At 35.0% G+C, this 25,809-nt stretch overlaps 1 protein-coding gene across 7 annotated transcripts in view; it reads right to left on the bottom strand.

The window, feature by feature from the left end:
* The window catches only part of LOC136972010 (zinc finger protein 608-like), an 86,614-nt gene extending 63,096 nt beyond the window's left edge, over window positions 1–23,518 (bottom strand). For 5 of the 7 annotated variants that reach the window (XR_010880267.1, XR_010880265.1, XR_010880266.1 and 2 more), the window contains exons 1-2: window positions 23,330–23,518; window positions 18,906–20,067 (exon numbers count right to left, since the gene is read on the bottom strand). Coding sequence is in view for 4 of the 7 variants with exons in the window: in XM_067266557.1 (XP_067122658.1) it covers window positions 18,906–19,946 (1,041 nt within the window). In the remaining 3 variants the exon portion in view is untranslated. Of the gene's footprint in view, window positions 1–18,905; window positions 20,068–20,310; window positions 20,527–23,217 lie in introns of those variants that run through there. The other 2 variants (XM_067266555.1, XM_067266556.1) reach the window with 2 other exon arrangements.
* Window positions 23,519–25,809: the final 2,291 nt, after the last annotated feature.

Raw genomic sequence — 25,809 nt, 5'->3', positions numbered from 1 at the left:
CGCATGGGATTATAATTGTTTAGACGACGTGGGTGGTTGTAACGCGGAATTTTGAACACTCGCTACTCTATAATTAACAGTAAACACGTTTTAGTAGAGGTAAACAAATGAGTAAACAGTTTTATAGGTATAATAAAACAATGTAAACAATATCATTTTATTGCGACGTGACAATAGAACTATAAATAAACGTTTTATCCAGTAAGCATTTGTTACTTAGTTACGTCACGCTAGTAATAAGAAAATTAACTTACGAGTTAGCTTCACTTTTTAAATTAGTATTTTGACGGGATAATCCTATAAGCATATAAGAATAATTAGGCTAAATTCTATGTTATAATTTATAGGTCTTTTAACTCGTTTATAAATGTGACGCAAACAATTTTCTGTACTAGAGACGTGAAGGAACTAAAGTTTAAGGTAAAGGTCATGCCAAGTATTTACGAAGCGGGAAAAAAAAAAACATCTTTGACTACTGGCCACATCCAATAGCAACTGCCAAATTTTACTTAATTACTGTCAAAGTTCTCGTGTGTTTTTTACAATTATCTCTTATTTTGTCAGAAAAAAACTGGAATACTTTTCGCATCATTAATTGCAGACACAGTGGAAGGTGAACGAAGAGAAGTATTTTAACTGACATCACTCGAAGCTACGTTACGACTGGTTGCAATTTAAAAATGCATAGCAGAAAGGAAACGTTGAACTTCGCTTGAACTCGAAACGCGTATCTCAACCTACAGATCGCGATATATGGAGCGGTCCCGCACACAAAAATTAATGAAGCAAACTTGACACAATTAACTTGGTCAAAATTCGTTCCCGCTTTTCACTTCAGTTGCGGTACCTTTCTCCACGTGTCGTAAGCTCAACACGCAAAGAATGCTCCGTGAACACGAACACTAATTTAGATAAATTATAGGTGTGTTATTCAAATAAATTATACCTCGTATTCGAATTTCAAAGTAATTACGAATATTTAGAAAATTCAAATTTGCCGAGAAAAACAACAGCAGAAATTTTCCGTGAAAGACGAACAATTACAACACACGCAACTGTTAAACAGAAAATAGAAACAAGCTTGAATTTGATTGGCTAACGGTTTTCAAAAATTTAAATTAAACGTATAAATGAACTCAGGTATATAAGGGCAAATCAGATTAGTTTTTGTAGGCGAACAAGTTCATATATTATAAGCAAATACTTGAAAACAACACAAAAAAAAAATACCGCAAATTCTCTCGAATTCTACGTATAATATTACACAAGACATACTACTTTTATGTATAAAACTATTCTAAGTATCGTTATACAATATTCGAGTATATTAAATTATGGATTTCTAGTTATGTAACTTAACTGACAGATTGCAAATGAAACCAATAACGGGTAATCTTATCTTATCGGCCATGTTGTCGCAACTCAAATACATTTGTTGATTATTTCTGTTAAAATTGAATATTTGTTTAAATATTTAGCAAATCGAATATGTTAATAGAGCTGAAAAACAGTATCGCAACTGTAACTATAGCATCAAGTATTATACATAAATGGACACAGTATCAGCCTTCCCGCAGTATATGTTTTATGAATACTTCATTGAAGTTATTCAAATAATTCGATATAGCGCTACTTTTATATACAATATAACACAAGTGTAATATTTATTTAACGCAAGAAAAAATGGCGATTATTGTGCGATCCTCGGTTTTGGGCGAACAGAAACAGTTGAACTCTGATTCGGAGGCCTGAAAAAAATATGGTTGCTGCTGATAACTCCCAGAGATTATCGATTTCTAACTACGGAAACTTTTTCTTTGTAACATTATCACCCGCCTAAGTGCCACACGACATGTTTATCTTCAAGCTCTGATACAATAGCGAGGTTGAGGCCGAAGTTTTAAACGCGAAAACGTGTACGTCGGACGTTCGGCGCCGCTTTCCTGTAAGCCTAGAAGTTTGACAATGGCGTTTGAAATGTCGAGCATGATTCCACTAACTTTCCAAACGCCATTGTCAAACTTCTAGGCTTACAGGAAAGCGGCGCTGAACGTCCGACGTACACGGTTTCACGTTTAAAAACTTCGGCCTCGACCTCGCTAAATATACTTACCTATTCGATCCCACAAAATTTATTTACTATTTTCGTGACGTGTCTTAGAACTTTGGAAGAAGAAAATATCGTAATAGAATTTTTTTTACATTGATTATGTGTGTTTCATCATTCGAAACTGTATAAAAGTAAACATAACTCTGATATCGAACTGATCAGGTGTTCATAGAAATGAGGAGTTTAGCTATCCAGTCATTCTAATTGGTATCAACTGCTGAGATAAGAATAATTACGAAATCTTTCAGAAATTATTTAATTTTTCAAACTGTTTTGATTTGGAAGTGAGTGGTGGTGATGATAAATGTATTTGGACATGACATTGTTCATCATTATCACTAAAGTATACAGCATGGTATTATATAGACGAATCTACTATAACTAGGACCTCTTTCTACAATACAGAGAACATTCCTGTACAAAATTTGTTTGGCCTTGAAGATCATAGTCCACTTATCTCGGTTACCCCGCAGGCACCACTTTGCATCGTTTTTCTACGTAAAAAAACCCACTGTAAAGAATTTAAAATTTGGCAGTTAGAAACAGCTCTGATAGACACAAATTTTCATTAAACAGGGCTTAAAGTTTCTTAGAAGTAGGCATTTTATAACAAGGACTATCTCGCTGTTTCTATAAAATTACATATAAACAAACATTTGAGCTGTCATTTGTGAAATGTTTAATTAACAAAGTTCCACAGAAGAAAGGCCAAATCAAATTTAGTAAAGCGGACAAGACACACAATAAGCTTCCATTGGAAGCACGGACAGTGTCGTAAATAGCTAAGGAACAATCAAACAACTTAGTGACTAAGAGCATCAAACAAGATAAGGTCTCCAACGTTAACTAAGCTGTCCTTAAAAAGAAGCGAATGTCGAGATAAGCGGACCTACATTACAAAGATTCTTCCTGCAGATAAAGGAAGTAATGTCTAAAATCTGCCACCCACAGTGGTGGACAAAGGAGAAACAAACGAGATCTGTAATTCTAAAGTTTAAAAAAAATTTGTTACTTTAAAATTGTAAACCCATAAAAACTCTGATTCCTGGAAGTCCAGTTCTGATTTACGAGATGTTTTTCTTAACCCAAAAACTTCATGTTTAATAAACTGATAATGTAAATTCGATTTTTTACTTTCTAAACTTATTCACACCAGACTACAATTCACATTGGATTAATCTGTTATGTTAAACTTTTATCAAAATGTATTAAATTTGACATGCTATTAGTTCATTGTAAAATTTGATAAATGATGGTGAAATTTTATCATTATACAATTTGTTGACAAAATTCTTTCAACTAGTTTTCTGTATTTCATCTTTCCATGTCAACCTCAACCAATGGATTCAGTTCACATAAAAGACCTCTACTATCATTTCAGTAGCTATTGAAAAAATTATAGCATCACAATGAACTTTATGGCCAGGATGACAGACTATAAGCAGCCACATTGTTATCAATAACAATAAAAGAAGTTTCTTTTTTATATTTACAACCCTCCTAGACCTAGATACAGAGAGGAAGAAACCTTAATTGCCATAATAGACATGCTTTTCAAAGCATCTTCATTCTTAACTACAATATGGTTTAGTTTCCAATATCTGATATATGTAATTCAGTCACAATAACTGTTTCGAGAAATGCTAAGTGGACCAATTTTATCTAAATTACATTTACTTTTTTCTTTCGTCGGTTTTGAATTTTCTTATTTAAAGAGTAGCCAATTAAGTATCTAAACAGAATATTCGAGACTTAATTAATTTACTACATAAAAAATTTTCTATGAATACAACTTTCTCATCAATATTCCACTGAGGGATATAGTGAAATGAAGAGATCAAATATAAATGCTATCTTCTTACGTCCAAGTAATGAGCGCAAGTGCAAAACGTGAGCATAAAAAAATATTAATAATTGCTACTTCTGATGATGATTAATTTTGAAAATTGATACACATCATCCTATGCAAATGACGTGTAAGTTTAACAGTAAAACAATTGACTTGTTTCGAATACATTAAATCTGAAAAGGATTTTATTTATATGTTAACGAGCAGATGAAATCACGCTACAAACATCTTAAGATATAATCTCGATATCCTCTCTTTCGTAGAAATAATACTTTCATTGTATATTGCATTATGAATATAAAACAAAAAATTCTGATAAGAATACTGATTAAATAACTCATTGAAGCTAAGAAACTTTATATCTATATTAAAGCAACATGCAATTTAGCCATCAGAAATTTGATGTCGAGGTTCCTTACTTCCTAAATAAATCTATTCACATCAAATTTCTATTAGTAATTATAAGTTAATGACTGTCGAGAGATTAAATTCTATCAAAACTGTTTACTAGTCTTTCCAAATCAGGTTAATTTACTAAAACTATTTTGTGATAAATTATAATATGAAGAAAGACTGCCAGAAGGATTTAAAAAACATATAAATAATCTAATTCTATATTAATTATGTAGTAAGATATTTAAAAAAAAACAGACATTCTTACATTAAATACAACATTAAACATAAGAACATTTGACTGTGGCATAGATAATATCAGAAGGAAAGAACCCAGTATCAACCAAACTGAAACAAGGAAAGATACCCATCAAACAAATCAAAAAACCTCAAATGCTAAAGGTAAGAGCTATTAAATACGGACAGAGATTATATATATATATTTTTTTCATAAAATAAGATATTGATGACTCCGTGGCGATTTAGAGAAGGAAGAACGGGTCAACTCCCTTTTGTTTCTAGTGCACTGACCCGAATAGATATTAATAAACGAATAATACTCACATCCCATCAAGTACCATCTGTAATGATAAAAGTAGACAAAAAATTGCTATGTTAATATGCATTTGAGTTTTGTTTTTTGTAATTTGATAGAATCCATACGAGATTTAGTTGAAAATATGGTTAAAATATTGCTTCTTAGTATCTAGTAATATAATTGCTTAATTGTATGTTCTAGAAATGAATCATGACTAGTTGAGCTGTTATGAAATTTATTACACAAAACAAAACAAAAAGTAATTAAACTACTTGTAATATAGTTTAATTACTCTGCTACTTGTAGACAAATAAGCTAATTTATGCTTTGGCAGAATTCAATAAACTTGACCTCTACTCTGAATTACATTATCTCCAACTAGTGGGTGGGTACGAAATTAGAATCAATAACTGCTTATTATTAAATATTAGCATAATGTAAATTTAACTGGGGAAAAAACTATATAATAAAGAATTTTTCAACAGTTAAATAATTCAAATCTAGTTTCCTTGTATGTTAACAGGATGAAAAAATTATTCAATAAAGAACCCTTATGACTACATGCAATTCGCTTGGGATAAGATTTTGAATCTTCAATCTCCTATTCAAATCAATCATAAATTGCAGTTTGAAATCAACGATAACAAAGTTGTATCAATGAAAACTGGGTCAACTGCGAACTAAGATATAATCACGAGAAATATTGTTTGGATTTAAAGCTGTAAAGAATTTGAAACCTTGCATATTAATATAAATAATTTATAGTTGAGTATACTAAATGTAAACTTCATTACTCTGAATAATTGGCTTCAATTACATAATAAACATATGCAAAAATGAGAATGGTTTTATTAATCAATAAAACGCAGTATAAAAATTCTAGCACAAACTACACATGAAGAAAACAAGATTACGAAACACTATGCAATTAATATCAACTATAATTTTCATATTTAGATCCAAATAAACATATCTAGAATATTAACAGATGAATTAGGAATAGTGTTTTCATATTTTAAAATCTTTCACTTATCATACTTGTTAATTCTATTGTTAGGGTATATATAACAATAATAGGTTAATGTTACCTTGGGTAGCCATGATGGCAGCTTGTCTCTGATTCCAGCAAAGAAACAGTGGGATGCACGTTCTAACCTAACCTAACCTATTCTAATAATTTGGTTGCTAATAATTATGGTAATTTATTTACCCAATAATATAATGCAAATTTATTCACCTTAGAAAATTATAGGCATTAAAAAGCTATTTATGCCACTTTATTAATAGATTAATGTAGTATTGATCAAGGTGCAGTAACTCATCTCTAAAACTTATAATCAGATAATAAATCTAGTTGTATAACTGCATGTGATCACATTATAATAAGAAATCCTTATTTACACTCCATAAAAGTAATTAGCAAAAACAAAATATTTAGGAGACTACATCCAGTGATTAAGTTCTACTATTATATTTGCTATGCTTCTGAATTTAATTAAGCCAGATAATAACTACATTAAGTACAGAAAATTAAGTAAATCTCTTAGAATTAATTCTTTAATGTAATACGAGCAGTTATTTTAAGGCAATATTCCACTTAAAAATTTAGTTAGATTGTCATTAGGCATATTACTACAGGTGTACTGCATTGCTACAGACAATCCACATATTTTCACTAAATATTGCATGAAATTATACTAAAATATAATTAAAAGATGTCAATAAATGCAATAATTATATACAATAAATTTCTGATTATTGATTTTAGCAAATTATAAAAAACAAAACTATCATTTAATATATTTTTGTTGACTAAATGAGCATACCCAGTAATTAAAAATGACATGAATACATGAAACAAAATTAATAATTCACATTATTTGTTAATCAGGAAAGTACATGGCTCAAATGTTTCAACAGCACTGGCAGTAAAAATGACAAATGTGGAGACGTACTCTCAACAAATATTGATTTCAGCTGAATACATCAAAAATTTCATATTAGCATGCTATCATCCATAACAATAAAGACAAGATTAGCCTTATCTGCATATACAGTACCTTCCGTATGCTGGCTTTCAGACGATTTCATTTTAAATTCTTCAGCAGAAAAATATTCTTAGAATTCACATTAATGTTGCGTTTCTAATGATGTTTCTTTTTATACAAGAAACTTAGTTTGTCTTGTGTCAATCACCAAATTCATTCAATTTTTTTAGTTACTTTATCATAAAAGCAACATCTTTACAAATGGAAAATTCCAAGAATTTTACTACTGAACTTCGACATGCTGTAAATAACTGATTAGAACTGTAATGAATGGCTAACAATACATCAACAAATTGAACTTTTCCTACAACAACCTATGAGAAAATTGGATCCGAATTACAATGCATACGTCCTTAAGAGTATATTCTATTACTACTATTATCTGTCAAGTTTATACTAAAAAGTATAACCACTAAAGAAATCTAATGATATAAAATATGTGTTATTAAACTAAAGTAGCAATTGTAAAGTGATTTAAAATTCCATACTTTGATACAAAAATGGTAAGATTCAAATTGCTCTTATGGTGTATTTCGTTCCCATTTTAGCTCTGGGAAACAATATGCCGTGACCTCAGATGTCATCATTACATTCAATACATTTATCATTGAATCGTATTGTTTAAATTGCATCAAAGGGTGACTAACTATCAGTCATTTAAGAAATATCAGCTTAGACAATAATCATTCTTCCTGTCTCCAATTCAACTGGTTCCAATTATACTCTCATGTATTAAATGATTTATTTAGCTCTGTAATAGTTATATAAAATAGATCTACGTTACATTATTTTTTATTATATTTTGATCAATAATACCTTAATCTATCTTTAGAAACATTACTCTTCGATTTCAAGAACTCTTGCATTGATAAATCTGTTGTCAGAAATGAATAGAATAAATCTGTAAAATCATCCTTATTAATTTTGTTTTCTTAATATATCTGTATGAAATTTGTATTCACAAAGTAATTTATTCTACATTACATATTATATTTTAACATCAAATGCTTTAATGATTATCATGTAATAATGTAAAGTTGTTTGGCACTAACAAGAACAGTTCATGCTATAAACAAATGTATGGGATATAAAAAAATTATAGGATCAGAATCCTGTAATAATTTTCACATCAATCTTTGAAAATTGTGAAATCATGAACCCTATATTTATTTCCAATAATTACTTGTTTTTTGAAAGATTACAATTGTTATGTATACACTAAATGTTTCAGTGTTTAAATCATTTTCAGATTGTTGACACACACAAGGAATTTCAAATAATTCTAGGAAATAAAGTTTAGAAGAGCAAACCTAATAATTCACAATCATTACGGATCAATACATTGTCTAGTATCTTTTCACCTAATTACTGATTGTATTATCAAAAGTATTTATTAAAATATGATTATGGAACTTTATTATATCTCTATTGATATAAATTGAACACCGAATTACAATAACAAGCGTCATTTTAATCTCAAAAAGTTCAACAAATTGTTTAGAATCATCAACTCAACAATTTATATCAAATTAGAATACAATTTCTTAATACTACTATAATGGAAAAACTAAAAATAATAATCTTTTATCATCCTGAACACTTAAGTCTTCCAGATCATCTTCAAACCAAAAAATTGTCCATTCAAAATATTTAAATTTCTTAGAACATTGCCAATTCTAAAAGCCAAATATGTTAGTGTATAAAAAACATTACATACTGTATCAAGTTATATAAACATGTGTTAAATTGTTAAAATGTTTTCATACAGCCAAAGGATAATAAATAAGGCAGCAAATATGGTTAATTGTCCTCATATCGTCCTCAGTGAATCTCATATTACTTTCAGTTAAATTATGTTTTTGGTTTTTAATTTTACTATAGGTATTATTAAATTAATTATTCATGTTTATAATATTTGCGATTTAAAAAAAAATGTTTAAACAATGGACTTGTAAATGACTTTTAGATCATCGTCTACTCAAAACTGATTTATAAAAAGAAAGAAAACAAGAAAAACGAATAAAAATCTAACGTTTGATCGTTTCACAAAATTAATTCACTAATTTTTCTATTAACTATAACAATAACTTTCAATTTAAAAACAATCGTCGACAAATTATAATTAAAAAAAATTCTCTCAAGTGATTCTTGTATACTAATTAGAGTAAGATAATTATAATTAAATATAATCAAATATTATTTGAAAAAACAGTGTGACAGAGTAAAGTGAGAAATAACAATGACAAATGAGTTTCATAAATGTTGGCAATGTTACAATTGGCAATTATAACGATCGATATATCGAATATTTAATAGATACAAATGATTTTGAATGCTGCTTACTCTTCAATATATTAATGGATGATAAACTCGCTCTTGATGTTAAAATTTTTTGAATTCATTTATTCACAAATGAACCAATTTCAGAACAAACTACATAAATAAATTCTAATGGAAAAACTTATTTTTAAACACTCCATTATATTAATGCCGCTTTAAGAAACTTTTTCCGAGTTTGAACGCTATTTAATTCCTAAACAAAAACCATGCAAAAATAAGTAACGATTTGAATAATTAAATTATTGTTTCCTATGTTCCATATTTTACTCTTTCCAAATGTATTGTGACTCGGTTATATTATGGATTAGAAACAGCTGCTAAACAAAATTACATTAAATATATTGTTATTTCTAACTTTACAGCATGCAATTGTTATTCATATATTGCCAAAATATAGTTTTTGTATTTTCTATTATATCTCTTTAAAATCTATGAAAATTTTATGCGTAATTGTAAATGCATCCTACAGAAAACGAATAAATTTACTGTTTTTCTAGACATTTTAGCAGCTTTTAAATATTTATAATAGAGTAAATTTTATCAAGGCAGTTTATGCATTCTCCAGGCTTAGTCTTTTGAATAATAAGCTCAAAAAATGAGTGAATATTTGAAAAAAATATCTGTATTTGTACCTGCTCATAAATTTCTCAATATGAACAGAAAGTCTAGTCCAATAACGGAGTAATACAACAAAGAATCTAACTACCATATTATGGTACAATAATCAATATTAAGTTCAATTCCCAACAGAAGTCATTAATTTAATCAGATAGCTTGAAATATGTCATTCTTATTGAAGATATAAGTTATTTTGTCGCACAGCTAATATTTTAGAAATAAGAAAAGTAAACAATTTGACAAAATGCACTTTAATATTTAGGCAACAACCATAAAAATCACAACCTGAATAAAGAATTAGAGTCCGTTATAAAAATCCAAATATCTATCAAAGAAAAAAACAACGGTCGAGGAAATATTTTAACGACTAAACTTTATCGAAAAAGAATCGTTAAATCTGTTCGATTATCTCGAGGAAAGTTTGCATTAAACTTATCATTTAATAAATAATTTTACAGAAAGATAAACTTATGAAATAAAAAACAAAAATTGTAGAGAAATTTCAAATATATTACAAATTCTTTGCAAAAAATGAGAAATGATACATTTTATATCACTATTTATAATCAAAACTTTTTTTATTTTAATCATATTAATTAAAAATTCCAGACCAGTGTTAAATAATAAAAATTTAAGAACTTGCAATATATGTTATTAAATGCTAGATATCGATCATTAAGACGTAATTTAAGAGTAATGAATTATCAGGCCTTAAACCGAACTGCAATGCTAAACCAAAGATAAAAAAACTGAACATTTGATTAGACTTTGAAATATCAAAGATTATTTCAGCAACCTAGAAGCCGATATTAAAATTTCTATATTTGTACGGTACTTAACTCTCCAAAAATAATATTGAACAAAATTATGGAAGCGAAATATTTAAATCAAAAGAATACAATATACAGTTCCTTAGTTTTAATGTATGTGTTGTTATACTTAACAATTTTCCTGTTATAAAAATAGTTTTTTGCTTTAAATCTGATAAAAGAATAAATTATTATTTCCAGTTTCCCAAGTGACATATCTTGATAACTATTATTAAAATTCTTTACTCGACTTAATCGTAGACATTAATTACGAGTTGCATATCCACAAACTCCGCAGAAGTCTATACGGATCTTCGCGTATATTCACAATGACAAATTAAGCATCAGTTAATTTAGGGGCATTTCAAATGTTTCCTTTATTATTTGTAAATTAAATAGAAATAACTATTTTAAATTCGGCACTCTCGAATGCAGAACATCTGTAACAGCTGAATTAACTACTGTGTATATAATAAGCATTTTATATTTATGCGAGATTTATGACCATTCTTCTATAATTTTTTATTGAAAAAATATAGTAATATTTATCAATTAAACTTATATATTCTATATAAAATAATGAGAAGTATTATAAATCAAAATATAGAGAGAAAAAGTTTAAGTGTAAGACTTCAAAATTTGTATTTAATATCAGTTTGATCCTGTATCGAAATTATTAAAGTTTACTTCATATTTGAGGACAGCAAGATCAAAACGAGGTCAAAATGTAACTGAAAACATATGGGAATGATACTTACGACACCACAGAATGTTGTTTCAATTGATTTATATTCTCATGAAACTTCTACATCATTAATGGAATTCAAAGAAATAAAACATTTAGATGGGTAGAAGAAAACAATTCTATGACTCTGAATATATATAAGATAAAATATCATTACAGCAATTAGATAAAGCTGTAAAAATTGTTTTAAATAGATTAATTTACGAGAATTAATAGAGTTACAAAATTAAAACATTCAAAAACATATGTTAATAACTCTACAAACTGCAGCTGTCATTCAGTCATTACATTTCTGTATATTAAGAATTTGCTGATAAACCATTATATTCGTGTGTTCTAATTTTTTTTATATACAGTAGACGTTTCATTAATTATTATTTTATTAATATAAAATTAATAAATCATAAAATATTGAATCAGTATTTAAAACTTTCCTTGTATAATAAATTTGTAATATTTCCTCCAACGTAAGGGGCAGAAATGATGGGCAGAAAATCTAAACCAGAAGCGAAACAAGTTACCGCCGTTTTCAATAATATAATATTTACCCAATTTGTAACCGATGTATTATTATAATCATCATCATTAAATATGTTTTATACAGCAGAGCAAGATTTTAAATCCTTTCTATACCTAACAGCTCTTAACCTAAAAAAAAAAGCATTTGACGTGTAATTATTTCTAATATTGTTGATTTTAAATTGCAATTTTGATCATCATGCTAAATTTTGGACTTTGTAAGTCATTGCAACACACATTAGCGATGTTTAGAGTCAAAATATGCTTATAACATCCATTCATTTATCAATTTAAAACTGAAACAAAACTGTAAATTGTAAATCATTATTCATAAAATAAACATTAAACAAATCTTTAAGCAATAATAAAACCTATACTTTTTTAGTTTTAACTGTTAAATAATCAGTATCGGCATCATATGTCAATTACATTTAAGATAAATACAGTGGGCCCGCCCCGATATAACGCACAAGTCGGATGGGAAACAACATCTGCATTATATGGTGAACTGCTTTATACGGAGCAGCGCGGTGTAACGCGATTCACCTCTTTACTTTAGCAATAATGTCAAGCTTTTCTTTCACACTGTAAGCTTTTCTTTTACTCATCATGCATACAATAATTAAACACTATTCAAAATACATGCAGGAACTCAATACATACACAATTACTCAATACGCAGTAGCAATAAAATGCGCTACTCACTAATGCCGCACGGACCTGTATAAACGTGTTTGAGCTTATTGCGTCGCAAACATCGCCTGCACTATAACCGAGTGCGCGGTATAGTGAGCAGCGCTATAACGAAGGTCCACTGTAATATTATTTTCTAAACTTTTCATTCGAATAAATGAATTCTAATGAAGAAAATGGTTCATTAGCAGTATAACTAAGTCTGAGCTTAACCTAAATTGCAACAAATTAATTAGCTTATTTTCTAGATTCTATACAAGATACATTCAAATTTAAAAATATAACTGATTAGAACATAAACTGTAATTGTTAGATACAGGAATTCATTAATTTTATTTAAACAATATATACTACTTAATTTAATTTAATACCAAATTGTATGAAAATATTAATTAAAGGAAAGGAATAACAAAGGCGAATGGAGAAAATAGAAAATTATTATTTATTATGCACATATTTGCACAATCTTTCATCTATTTAATGCATTTAATGTTTTTATTTTACATGGCTTTGTATTTAGAAAAACGAAAATAGTAGTAATTTATTGACATGCTTATCTCTAAATAATTTACAAAAAGATAATTAGAAATAGTAAAATTACTCCATAATTCAACTTTTTTTAAAACCGAAAACAAGTTAAATAAGGAAGTTTAGAAAAGGATTTCTATTCTATAACTTTCCTATTCATAATTTATTACGCAAACAAAAAGAAAACATACTACTTTACGACATTCACATTTTATCAAAGGATTTCCTGCATCGTACAAACTAAACACAATAATATTACTTTTTGCAAATTATGGCAATTGAAATACATTTACTTTTAACAAAATATAAGGCAAAATTCAAGGAAAATGTTTACAACCTACTTATTCTGACAAGATTTCAGTTAAAAAACTGGAAAATTTACACTTACTGTTGGCAGAATTTCATGAGGAAATTTCATAAATAATACGCGTACACCGCTATTGAAACCAATTTATTAATATATGCATTTCAAACAAACTTACAAATACATTGAAGAATTCAAAATTATTGACGCTACACTAGGAACTGATATAGCAACAAGTAACCAAATATTCCGGTCATAATTATACTATCGTTCTAAAATGGTTTGAAATTAGAAACCGTGCGGTTGAAATATTATACCAATTTGTAACTATCAATATAATTAATCGAAATTTGTTACATTAATTATAAGAAATGTATTGCTACAATTTAAAACATGAATCTGCTAACATAAAATTTCTGCTTTAACGAATTTGTCTTCAGAAAATTTGCTTTCTCAGAAATAAAAGAATATAAAATAAAGATTTATACAGTAAAATATACTGTTTGCGAGTTATACGTACGGAATCGCCTAGAATTTCTAATCCGCACAGAACAAAAACAGATTACATATCTTTCCGAGAACTTGTCAAACTCATTTGTTATTTATTTTACCGAAAACTGCTTGATAGATTCTGCATCAGTCTGACATATTATTCATTCATCAAATGCAATAAATCTCTCACGAAAACCAGTTTTATTCGTGTACTGAATTGACTAAAATCATTTCTAGCATCCATTTTTTTTTATGGTCACTCCTAGATGGATTATAGACAGAATTAGAATCAATGTAGGATGAATAGTATCAAAAAATGACACATTATAAAAAAAGTGATTTCTTTAAAGACCTAAATCTGTACTATTTGACAAATAACCGGTTCCGTAATGCAAATTTCCGGATCACTTCTCGATATACTATTGTCACGAATATTTTATACCATTTTATACACGTACTCTACTTATACAGACTTTGCTAAACATAGAATTCTTGGAGACCATTCAGTGCCAACAGTAAGCATCTGTACAAAATGGCCATATTTACAATCCTTATAATACAGTCGAGTAAATAAATTCTCAAGATCATTTTAACCAATTTTAGTTTCTCTATAATACAATGTATATAATGAGGAAAACATCGTTTTCATAGAAAATTGTGTCAAGATATCGATTAATAATTTTTATTTTGAGTGCTATAAACACAGTTTAAACTGGACACTCTTCGTAGTTATGACTAATTGTTGTATTTACATAATTAAAAATGACTTATTAAGGATTATAGAAGAATTTCATATTTATGCCACAAGTTCTATTGATTTTTGAAAAGATTTTATCCTGGAAAATGAGAATTAACATACTTTTCATCTGAACATTTTTGCAGGTCAGTCAATCAAAACATTTGAATACTATATATTTAATTATTTTTATCTCTATGTCCTTAATATATACACAGAAATGTAAAACAGTTTTACTTGAACCTTGTTTATTAATAGAACTTATTAATAAACAAGGTTCAAGTAGACAATATATACACAGAACTGTATATTTAAAATTGCTGACATCCATATTTTGCAAAAGAGACATCCATTTACAGTTGATTACCCATTTAATACTGTAATATGGGTAGTGTGTTCTGAATGGGTGTGTCCTGATGTAATCTGAATTTAGACAACAGTTTCAGTTTAAATATCATTAAATGCTCTCTTAATTTCTTCCTAAAGTACGTGAAAAATACCTTTATCGAGTATACCAGAAGAAAATTCTTGATGTCCTAGCACTTTCAAAGAAACTGTTCACGAACTGATGAACAATTTAGATTCAAAAGTACTAGATTAATAATTTTCTTGCATTATAAATTGAACCTTTTAGAAAGATTACTTTTTTTTCTTTGTCTTCTTAAATATTCATACAAAACTTCATCAGTAATACTGTTTATATTTCATATACTTTCTGTAAATTTGCTTAAGATACATAAAACTACACTAGAATTTTGATACAAGAAACTAAATTATTCTCTATCCATCAATGAAATATTCTATTTACTGTACTTAAACTACGAGAATTTTTGCCTTAAAGTTTCTAAATCGTGTAACGTATGTTTATTGTGTGTTTAAATGCTAGTAACCCTAGTATAAAACATACAATATACTTTCATTTGTTAGTATAGAAGCGAGACAAACAAACAACGTTCCTCTCTGATAAGTGAAGACAAGGCAAAACAAAAAATATATAATTTTATTAGAATAATTCACAAAAATATTTTCAATATAAGGAATTAAAAATTAATTTTTTAAAATAGATTTGGCTGTAATTAACAACTGTGGAATTTGATACTTAATATTACAGATCAAGTTTCCATTTTAAAAAAATATATATATATTTTTAAAGGAACTTTTACATAAATTATACTCGAAATGTAACAAAACCAGTAAAGTTTACACATTATACTCTGCGTTGCATCATCATTCATTGTTAAAGCTTGTATTTTAGAACAGGACTTTGAAAGTCAAAATAAATATTCGAAAATATGACAAAAATTTTTACGTACAGAGCAACTTTTATATAATAGAATCAAACTGTAGAAAATTTTACGTTAGTGAAAAACTCTCTTGTTAAATAAAGTGGGAACTTGACTGAAAAATTTATCTTGTATCATATCTATATCGTATATCTGGCGTCACTTAATCTGTACACAATAAATACATTGTTTCTCTATTAAAATCCTTTTTACATTTATATTGTGTGACTAATTAACAGGAAACAATCGCAAAGCAAAACTTGTACTCAAAACAAAAGAAACATCCTGATGCAATCAGTTACCAATGAATAGCCATTTACAAAACAAATCTTTAGTACATATATATATATATATATATATATATATTTAATTTTATAAAGTTTCTGACATTATTGATCGCTTTGATAAATTGTTTTCATTCTTCTAATTCACGATTTTAAATTGTAATTCGTTTTTCTACAACAGGCGACCTTGAACTTTCGTACTAACAGTTATTTTTGGAGATGCCAGTGAACTCTTCCAATAGAGATTCCTGAGGGACTGTGAACTACGTCCGACACTTTGCAATCAGCTAATTTGCAATTTGTCGAGTTTGCAGTCTTATCGAAACGATAACAATCCGTTGCGAATCCCCTAAACAATTTGCAACGAGATACGAATCCATAACGTTTCAAGGTTCGAATCTTTTCGTAAGCTACTACTGTACTTTTTTTACAAATTGCAAATCTCATTATTTTTATATACAATTAACTTTTTCTATTTATAGAAAATCATTTATAACATTTCTGTTCGTTTGTTTTTATTATAAAATTGGAGAAATTCGACGCGTCACAGAGCCGAGTTCAGTCATCCGTTGCAAATCACAAACATCCCCATTAGCGGGTTGCAAAATATGTTTTTGAATAAGAGTTTTACTAGAAATAAAACAGTAAATAGAATATTTTAAGACCGAGTTTATGTAATTATTAATGTTTAAAAACGACGTTGGCATTTCGAAATTTTATCAACAACGTATTTGGATTGCGTAACCAAAACACTAAATTAGTTCGATAGACTACGAGGAATGCATATACAACTGTAAAAAAGGCACATAAAAATTCAGACAGGCAACAGTTCTGGAAACACGGGTAAGAAGGAAACACTGAAATTGTTAATTAGCACAGAAGTTGTAGAACGCAACGAGGATATTCCTCGTTGCAAAGTGGGCAAAAATTGATACAGGCAACCATTTTCGCAAACTAATTGAATAACATTACGCGGTGCTAGGCTTGCTGCAGATCTATTTACTTAAATTTGTGGTGAACAACCCCCCGCGTTGGTAATTTACGTTTATTGCCTTTGCACGGGCGATTTTTCAGCGCACCGCTCGATATTTGCAGCTTGTTTCTGTAAATTTACGCTGCTGTCCACTCGATAAACTCGGCAGAACAAGTTACACTCGTTTTAATCGGTAAAAAAGGCTGCCCTTCGAGTACATTATACACTTTCGTTACGTCTCACTTAACAATACGGCAGAACTATTCGTGGAAACGTAACGAGCATCAGACAACCATTACGAATAATATAAATTAAGATTAACCATTCCCCGACAACAGAGTTTCGCGTTTCGCAAAGATAAACACAAAAATTCTCGATCCGTAACTAAAACTATTGAGGAAAAAAGAAATTAAGAGTTTGGCAAATAAAAATTATCCTAATCCGAAAGAAAAATAAGGCCATTACGATACAGTCATGCTATTTTTCCCCCCTCCGCGAACATACGAGCAGCTGCAAGCCACCGAAATAATACCAATAAAACACTGTGTGGTGTGAAAGTTCTGAGACCACATTATAAGTGGGTACAGGCTTGGCTCTCACCGTCCGTACGTCACAAATTGGTAACTTTAACGGATACACGCCCGAGGGGAGCAGGCAAACGGACAAACACAAAGGTCGAGTGGCGAACATCCGACAACAAGAGCAGTCTCTACCCTGTCTCCCTCTTTAGCCCCGGGGCATCTTCACCGGTTTCTGCACTCTCGCCAATGGAAACGAGACGAGAAGACAAAGACAGGCAGAAAACTCGGCCTGGAAAATGACAAACGAGAAAACGTATCCCGAAGATTTAGTTTCGACACCACGAAAACAAGAAACTAAGAATCCAATTTCCGTTTCATCCCAGGGCACATCATCTTTCACGAAATCCATGATAGAGCTCTGAACTGTTCACATATTGGCGCGTTCAGAGTAACGCGCAGGGCGTAACGATTCAAATATCAACGGGTATTGACCACAAAGATATATAAGATACCAGGTCGCGTCATCTGGCATCGCGTAGTTTAGAATCCTCTACAGTAGAGGAATTTAAAGTATAGATTTGAACTAGCATCAACGTCACTGCCGTTGCAGATGGTCCACCTGGAATTGTCTCGCGCGAAATTTCCTGAGCCGTATTTACATAACGCGACATAGCCGAAATTCTGTTCATTTTACTGGTAAATTCACGTATTTAATGAATTTGGTACGTTTAACGCACCGACGCGCGAACATACAAAGGACGAGTGCCATCCAGTCAGAAGTGGATCAAGATTTACGCGATTCGTTTAGCCGCATGCAGAGTATTCACTCTTACCTGCCTCGGACGCTTTGGTATGCAATTAGGTGGTATCCGGATCTCCGTTTCGAGAGGCACGAGTCACACACGATATACCTATTAGTTACGCCTTCCGAAGCAAAGAAAACCGGGCGGAGCGCTAGACCGATACGCGTCGCGCTCCGCCCACCGGAAGCGCCACTTTTCGGGGTGCTCGACGTTTTAATTAGACAGTCGCCGACGCGACGCGTCGCGAGAGAAAGAGAGACGGGACGGGGTCCGGGAAGTTCCCGAAAGGGGAGGGAGGAAAAAAGCGAATGAGACTTACCGGGTCCGCCTTGTCCACTCGAACTCGCTTGGGCGGAGGGCTCTTGGGCAGATCCTCGGGCTTCAGCAAGACCGTGCTGTTGGCGGGCAGCGACGAGTACTTGGTCTCCAGTTTGACGGTCAGACTGGGCATGATGGAGGGCAGGCAGTTGCCGGCGGACACCACGCCGTCGCAGGAGGCGGCGGAAGCGTTAGCGCCGGGCGCCGACGCCGCGTGCGACGTCGGGCCCTGAGCGCCGGAGGCGGCGCCGCCGTTGGTTCCGGACAGCTTTATGGAGGCGGAGACGGCGCCGTGAGCGTTGCCGGCGACGCCGTTGACGTCGGCGCCGGCCTTGTTGTTGCTCTTGTCCTTGTTCTTCTCCTTTTTTTCGCGGTGTCCGGCGCTCCTGCCTTTGCCCGACGAATGCTTGGACTTGGGCTCCGCCGGCGCGGCCACTTGGACGCAGTTGGGGGCGGCGCCGCCGGCCTCGGAGGCCGGCTGGTGGGCCACTTTGGTGTCGGACTGCACGATTTCGTGCTTGGCCTCGGAGAATTTGCTTCCCACGTTCTTGCGCTTGATCTTCATCTTGAGTCCTTTGTCCACCGTGGCCTGGTGCTCCACGGTGGCTCCGTTTCCCGCTGCGCCCGCTCCACCCGCGCCCGCGCCGCCGCCGCCAGAACCCGCTCCGCCGGCGCCGCCGCTGCCGCTACTACTGTTGCTACTGCTACTACTACTACTACTACTGTTACTGTTCCCGGTCATGCGGGACTGTTTGGTGCTCGACATGCTAGACGTCGTGCCGGTTAAGTCACAATTGGTCGTCAACAAGCCGAAAGTCACACTCCCGTCGCCGATTCCGTGATATTTGTCGTTATTCTTCTCTATATCAGCATCCAGGTCGATGATGAGATCGCCGATACCTAATTCCCATTCGTTGTAATCGTCGTCGAAGTTGGTGGGTCCAGGTCCCCCTACAACCTCCGTCTTGCCACTTGCTGTGGGAGTAGACGTGACATTAGTAGCCACCTTACCCCGGTGGCCATCCAGCAGGTTGTCTTTCATTGGATCCTGGTGTCACGAAATCGCCACCATGGAGGAGGATTCATTCCACCGCGCTGGATCTCTTTCCCTGGTCTTATCCGATCACCGGTGTGCGACTGGACGACGGCAGACGAAAATTTGCCTGAAATCACAAAACGTAATCAGTCAACCCTCACGTAAAAAAAAACAAATAAAGCGACACTACCGAACGCGCGTGCAGCGTCCAAATTCGAATTCGCCCAACGAGAAATGTACGCTTGGTGATAGTCCTAATCCGTTACGATAAACAGATAAAAGCCTTATCTACGGATCCAAGTCCAATCGCTTACTACGTAGCATACGAAACGTTTAGAAAGGATAACTTTGTTTCAACACAAAAAATTACCTCCCTTTCTGCCGGAGTCATGGTGTTTAGTGTCTTTCTCGCTTCTAACGACATTTCCTATCACCAGATAACGGGGGCGCTCCCTTTCCTTCAAACATTACGAAACAACATACGTTGTTCTTGCATATTTCAAATCGATAACTTCCGCGTTTTCATTGTGTTCCTACGAACAATCCGGGTTAAACACGCGCAAGATCGAATACACAACTGCACAAACAGTTACGCATAACATACACAAGTTCCTGACATGTACCCAAAAGGCCGCCGTTCTGTGCTAGAACACTAGAACAGGTCAAACACTAAAAACACCACCAATTGCGTACCCTTTTCGTTGTGTCTTCGTAATTTGTTACTTGGGAGCAAAATCGAAAGTGGCTTACGCTCTCGCAACCAATACTAATCTAGAGTTTGCTCCGTTCAAAGTAAATGCGTCACTTAAAGTTTACGTGTTTGGTAATCTCCATTTGTAACGCTCACGCAAGCGTCGGAAAGGTAACGGAAGATTTGTTCGGAGTAAAGATATCGGATTATTCTTTAAATCTCCGAATAAGGAACGGAGAGGAACAGTTCTATAGCGATTTATATTTGGTGTGCGTCTACATCGGGTCGATACTAAACACTTACACAGAATATTGACCTTATTTTACGTGTGCACTCGGTCGATTTGAACAACAAACGCGACCACACCGGAAATATCGCTTATTTCTGGTACGGTGAAGCTTACTGCAATATCATCTGTCGGTAACGCTTTGGTAGAGAACGAGTTTTTTCGGTGTAAGGTGGCAAACACCTTCACTGGTGAGAACGAAAACGCAAGAGTCGTTTCGGAAGCTCGTGACTGCGGAACGAAACGAGGTCGATCCCGCTTCTAAAGGGACGGGCAAGTACGAATCTCCGTCACAGTCGAGTCCATTGGAGGGAAGGGAGGAAAGAACAGAAAAGAACATTGTGTTATCCCCGAGGTACTGTACGGGGAGAAGAAAGGATGAAAGACACTTTTTTGGATTCCATTTTCCCCACTTCTTCAATCGTGATAATGACAAATGTCGAAGTCGATCGAATTTTTGTTCCCTCTCCCAAATTTACTCCGGCTGATTTTTGTTCCGGCGAGAATCCGCCGGAACAAAAATCAGCCGGAGTAAATTTGGGGAGGGGTGAGACAGAAAGTCTTGGGACGGGACGAAGACTAAAAAAAAATTCATGGTTGATTTTCACGAAAAGTGTTACTAACCTTTATGGCGTAGGTGTCCGGCCGAATGGAGTCTGCGCATCACGAGCCGGATGCGGGAACGTTCTACTTGCAAAAAGGGAACCGGGGTCGGCAAATATGTCCTGACAAACTTCTAGGGTGAGGGGCTGGCTGGGGAGTAGTGTACTCGAACGGTACCCCGGGATGTTCGGTTTACTTATACCCAACTACAGGGAATTACACCCTGGCCACACAAAATACAGCTGGGAGGAAAGTGATCCCACCTATTCCTCCATAATAGAGGAGTTTAAGACGGCAATTACCGGAATTGTTGCCGAACAGTTTTCAAATTTAAGAAACGAAAGATTATTCTCCTCTATCGAGCGTTTCCAAGAGTATCGAACTCGGTGCAACGCGTCCTCGCAGAAAAACAATAAAGAAAACTCCATCGGTCGTTGGCACTTATCGGTCCGTCGCCGCCATCTTGCGCTCAGATCCGATAATCTCCGAACTTACGACGAAGCGGTACGCTGGGTTACGTATCTCGTCTCTACAGAAGTAGAACCCCGAAGAAAGGATTTCGTATTCTTTATTGTAATAATAACAATAGTGGAATATGCGAACACAGATGAATAGGGAATCCGATTTAGTATAAACGAATTAAAAATTTGACAGTATAAAGGCGACAAAACTTGTCATTCTTCTTCCAATTCGGTGTTTAAGGGTAGAGATAGAAGGATGATTTTGCCTTTCACCCTCCTTCATTCTTCGCACTCTTTTCGGCGGAGGAAGATCCGCTTCCGGCCGAATCGCCAGCACACAAGATTCTTGGCCCCTTCCGCCGCCGGACGAAGTTGAAAAAAAAAGTTGTCAGACGAAGAACAGAGCAAAGACACTCGGGATGAGAAATGTCCCTGCTAAGTCTTGTGTCGTTCGTTTTACCGAACGGAATCGATGGGAACTCCGACCGCCGTCCGTCGCCCTTCGACGCGGAGGAAACCCGCAAAAACGGGGATCGACCGAACATTCCCGGTCTAGTTGTTAACCTTTGACCCCCGCCTGAGGTGCGGTCGGGCCCGACTCGGCGGCTCCCGTTCCGGTTCGGCGAGGGTGGGTAAATTACACGAGGTGGAAGGGCCCTTGCTTGGCTTCCAGTTAAAAAAAAAAAAAAAGGGAGGGTGGAAAACCTAAGCCAGAACTCGGGAGTACGTTCGTAAATGTGCACGAGGGTGCGCTTTCAGCACGGGAAGAGGAACAAAGAAAAACGAGAAAGATCCGGGAAGCGGTGCCGGAACCGGGCCCGCCGACTTCAGATTACGCGAGGTCCTCCCGGAACGGGGCTCCGCGCTCCCCCCGCCGCCGCCGGATAATTAACGGCGCGAACGGAGAGGGGTAACTCGTGTCCCACCCCTCGGGCCGGCCGCGATCCTCCGACGGCGGGGCCTGATTTCGGCCCGCCCGGCGGCCACGCCCTTTCTGGAACGACCGAGGCGACGCCGCTTCTCCTCCTCCTTTGTTCGCCACGGACGCGCGCCGCGCCGGCACGGCGCGCGGCGCCGGGGTCTAGGGCCCCGGTCGGACAGAAAAAAACGCGCAGGGCCCCGGCTGCCGGCGAGGGGGGAGGCCCGAGGGAGAGGAGAAGAGAGAGAGCGAATAAAAGTCGGACGCGGCGGCCATGTCGGTTCGGGCGTCGACCGAGGCCGCCAACCCGTACTCACCTTGTCGGGCGGAGAACACGTCCGAGAGATTCCATACGGAGGAGGATAAAGAAAGGACACAAACACGACATTTACAAGGGGCTAAAACAAAAGTAGAGTCGGCACTCCTCACCCATTTTATGGTCATTGCAGCCGAGACACGAACATCCCAAGAGCCGACGTCGTCCAATCCATAACGAGAGGTAGCGGTAGACGTAATCCAACGAACTCGGTCGGCGACACAGCTCGGCTCGGCCTTACCCGCTTGCCACCAGGCTGAGGTACGCACTACCGGCGACGTCCTTTGTGTGGCTGGCCGCGCTCACGTGATTCGCGAGAAGCCGCGAGAGTTGCCATCGATTCGCGCCGAACGGCGCCGCTTCCCTGCGCCCACTGCGCCGGCGCCGGAGCCTGCGCTCTAAACCGGCCTGGGGCACTCACCCGCGCCGCGCCGTGGCGGCGGAGCGCCCGAACCCTCTAACGGATCCCCCGAGAAAAAACAATTTTAAAAAAAATAAAGATGGCGCTTTTATTCTTCTCCTCCTTTTTTTCTTTCTTACCCCTTGAAATGTCGCTGTTTGTAAAATAATGCGTTGGTTTAGTCCAGTTTGAACTCTGCGAGTCGCACGCGCTTGATACTTTCTTAGGAAAGAGAATAGTTGGAAGATCCAAAAAAATACCACAAATATGCTAATTCTGTGGAATTGCCACGTGCGGTTGGTTTCGTAAACTCGGTCGCTGCGGGTGGTAAAAGAGTTCGCCTCCGAGAAGAGGTCCGAGGTCCGGAAGTTCCCAGTATCGATCGCGTCACTTCCGTTAAACTTGACCAATGTCTATAAAGGTTAAACTTCCGTATATAACGCCGGGATTTTGTGGTCGAGTGTCGCTAACTAAGTGTGACGCAATTTCTTTCGATCGTTGGCACCGTCCACGGGCGTTCGCACCCGACAGACGGGAATTGCACACGCTGCAAATTCCGACTTTATACGGAGGGAGGTTGGATCGATCGTCTTCACGACACTCGAAGCTCCCCCCCGCACACACACGAAAAACATTTAAAGTAAACACTACAGAGAGAAAAATGGGCATTTTTTATAATCAAACGCGTTTTATGCGGGAGTGCGTATTATACGATCGTTGCTGACCGTTGACGAACATGACGGGTATTTTCTACATTAATCTTCGTTTCCACCCAGCAGAACACTAGTTTTATGTTTACAGAACGAATCAATAGCGTGACAGACAGACGATCGAACGATGCTTAACGCGGACGAAATGATTCGTTATCGAGTCCAATTCGCCAACAGATATTTCCTACAGGAGCCAATCGTCGGCTGCGTACTTCCGTCACGAATTCACTCCAGATTAATTGCGTGACGGACAGACAAAACGTCGACAGCTTAATACGGATAAAACGATTCATTATCGAAATGAAGAGATAATGCTAAATACGTTCAACAACCGATTTCTATGGCTTTAAAGGGTGAGGAAGAAGAAAGGAGAACACGTCTCGGTCGTGTTGTTAGGATTGAAAATCCTTAAATCACGCTGAGAAACGCTACAACAAGAAAATTTCTAATTTCAATCGACGTCATAAAAGTAACTTCGGTACGTGTTAGGTAAATTCTAACTACTTTTGTGGCAATTAACGGCGTTCTTAACAAATGCGGGTCCTTAAAACACACGTTACGCGTGAAACAAAAGAGTGGATTTCTATAGAAACACCCGATTTTTCTTGCACCCGATGTAAAATATGTCGACCAATATAACTGTATAAGAATCAGTAGCGTGGATATTAGATGAGGCTCGAATTAGAACGTGCAAACCTAAATCTACCCCTGTATTAGCGCTGTGGGGGGAAGAGTAAACACGTGTGTGTATACGTTTGTCACATTATTCTTTTCATTATTTATTTATAAAGGCCACCCCCCAGTTACGATACGGGCCAGAATAGAATTTACGCCTAATTACACGTACCAATTTTAAGACTTACGAGAATAGAATTTCAGGTTAGGTTCGATCAGGCTCGAAATATACGTCAGGAATAGACCGCAATCTACCGGTTGGTAATGAAATTTGTCATCTAACAGATATAATTAATAAATGACAGCTTTTCTTTTAAATATTTTTCAATTCTTTCGAGTGGTTTTAAAGAATGGACGTTAAGAAAGACATTTAGATGCATAGAATAATATAAGTTGATTAATTAGGAAAGAAAACTAATTTAACGTCACTCATATTTACCGAGAGTTCCTCAACCTTAACTTCGCTTCAACATGGACTGTACAATCTTCACGAGTCACTCCTTTATGATTCCCCTCATATACAAGGAATCTAGACTCAAATATAATTAAAAACAGGCCTTAACACTAAACAATTACCCTGCAACCGAAGGAGTAGTGTTTGTTAAACAGTACAAGCGCTGCTGTTAACCAAATGTTTTAGAAGTTTGGTACATCGATCGAAGTTTCATCACCATAATTCTCTGTAGAGATACAGATGGATGATTGCTCTGCCGGGTCATCACTACCAAAATACGTAATACGTAAAACACTAAAATACGCGTGCCTATTGTTCTGTCTAATATGGGGTTTTCTAATACAATTTCAAAAT

Source organism: Centruroides vittatus, unplaced genomic scaffold (genome assembly GCF_030686945.1).
Source record: "Centruroides vittatus isolate TY-2023 unplaced genomic scaffold, ASM3068694v2 contig_2747, whole genome shotgun sequence".
Lineage (NCBI taxonomy): Eukaryota > Metazoa > Arthropoda > Arachnida > Scorpiones > Buthidae > Centruroides > Centruroides vittatus.
This window is presented reverse-complemented; position numbering and strand designations above follow the sequence as displayed.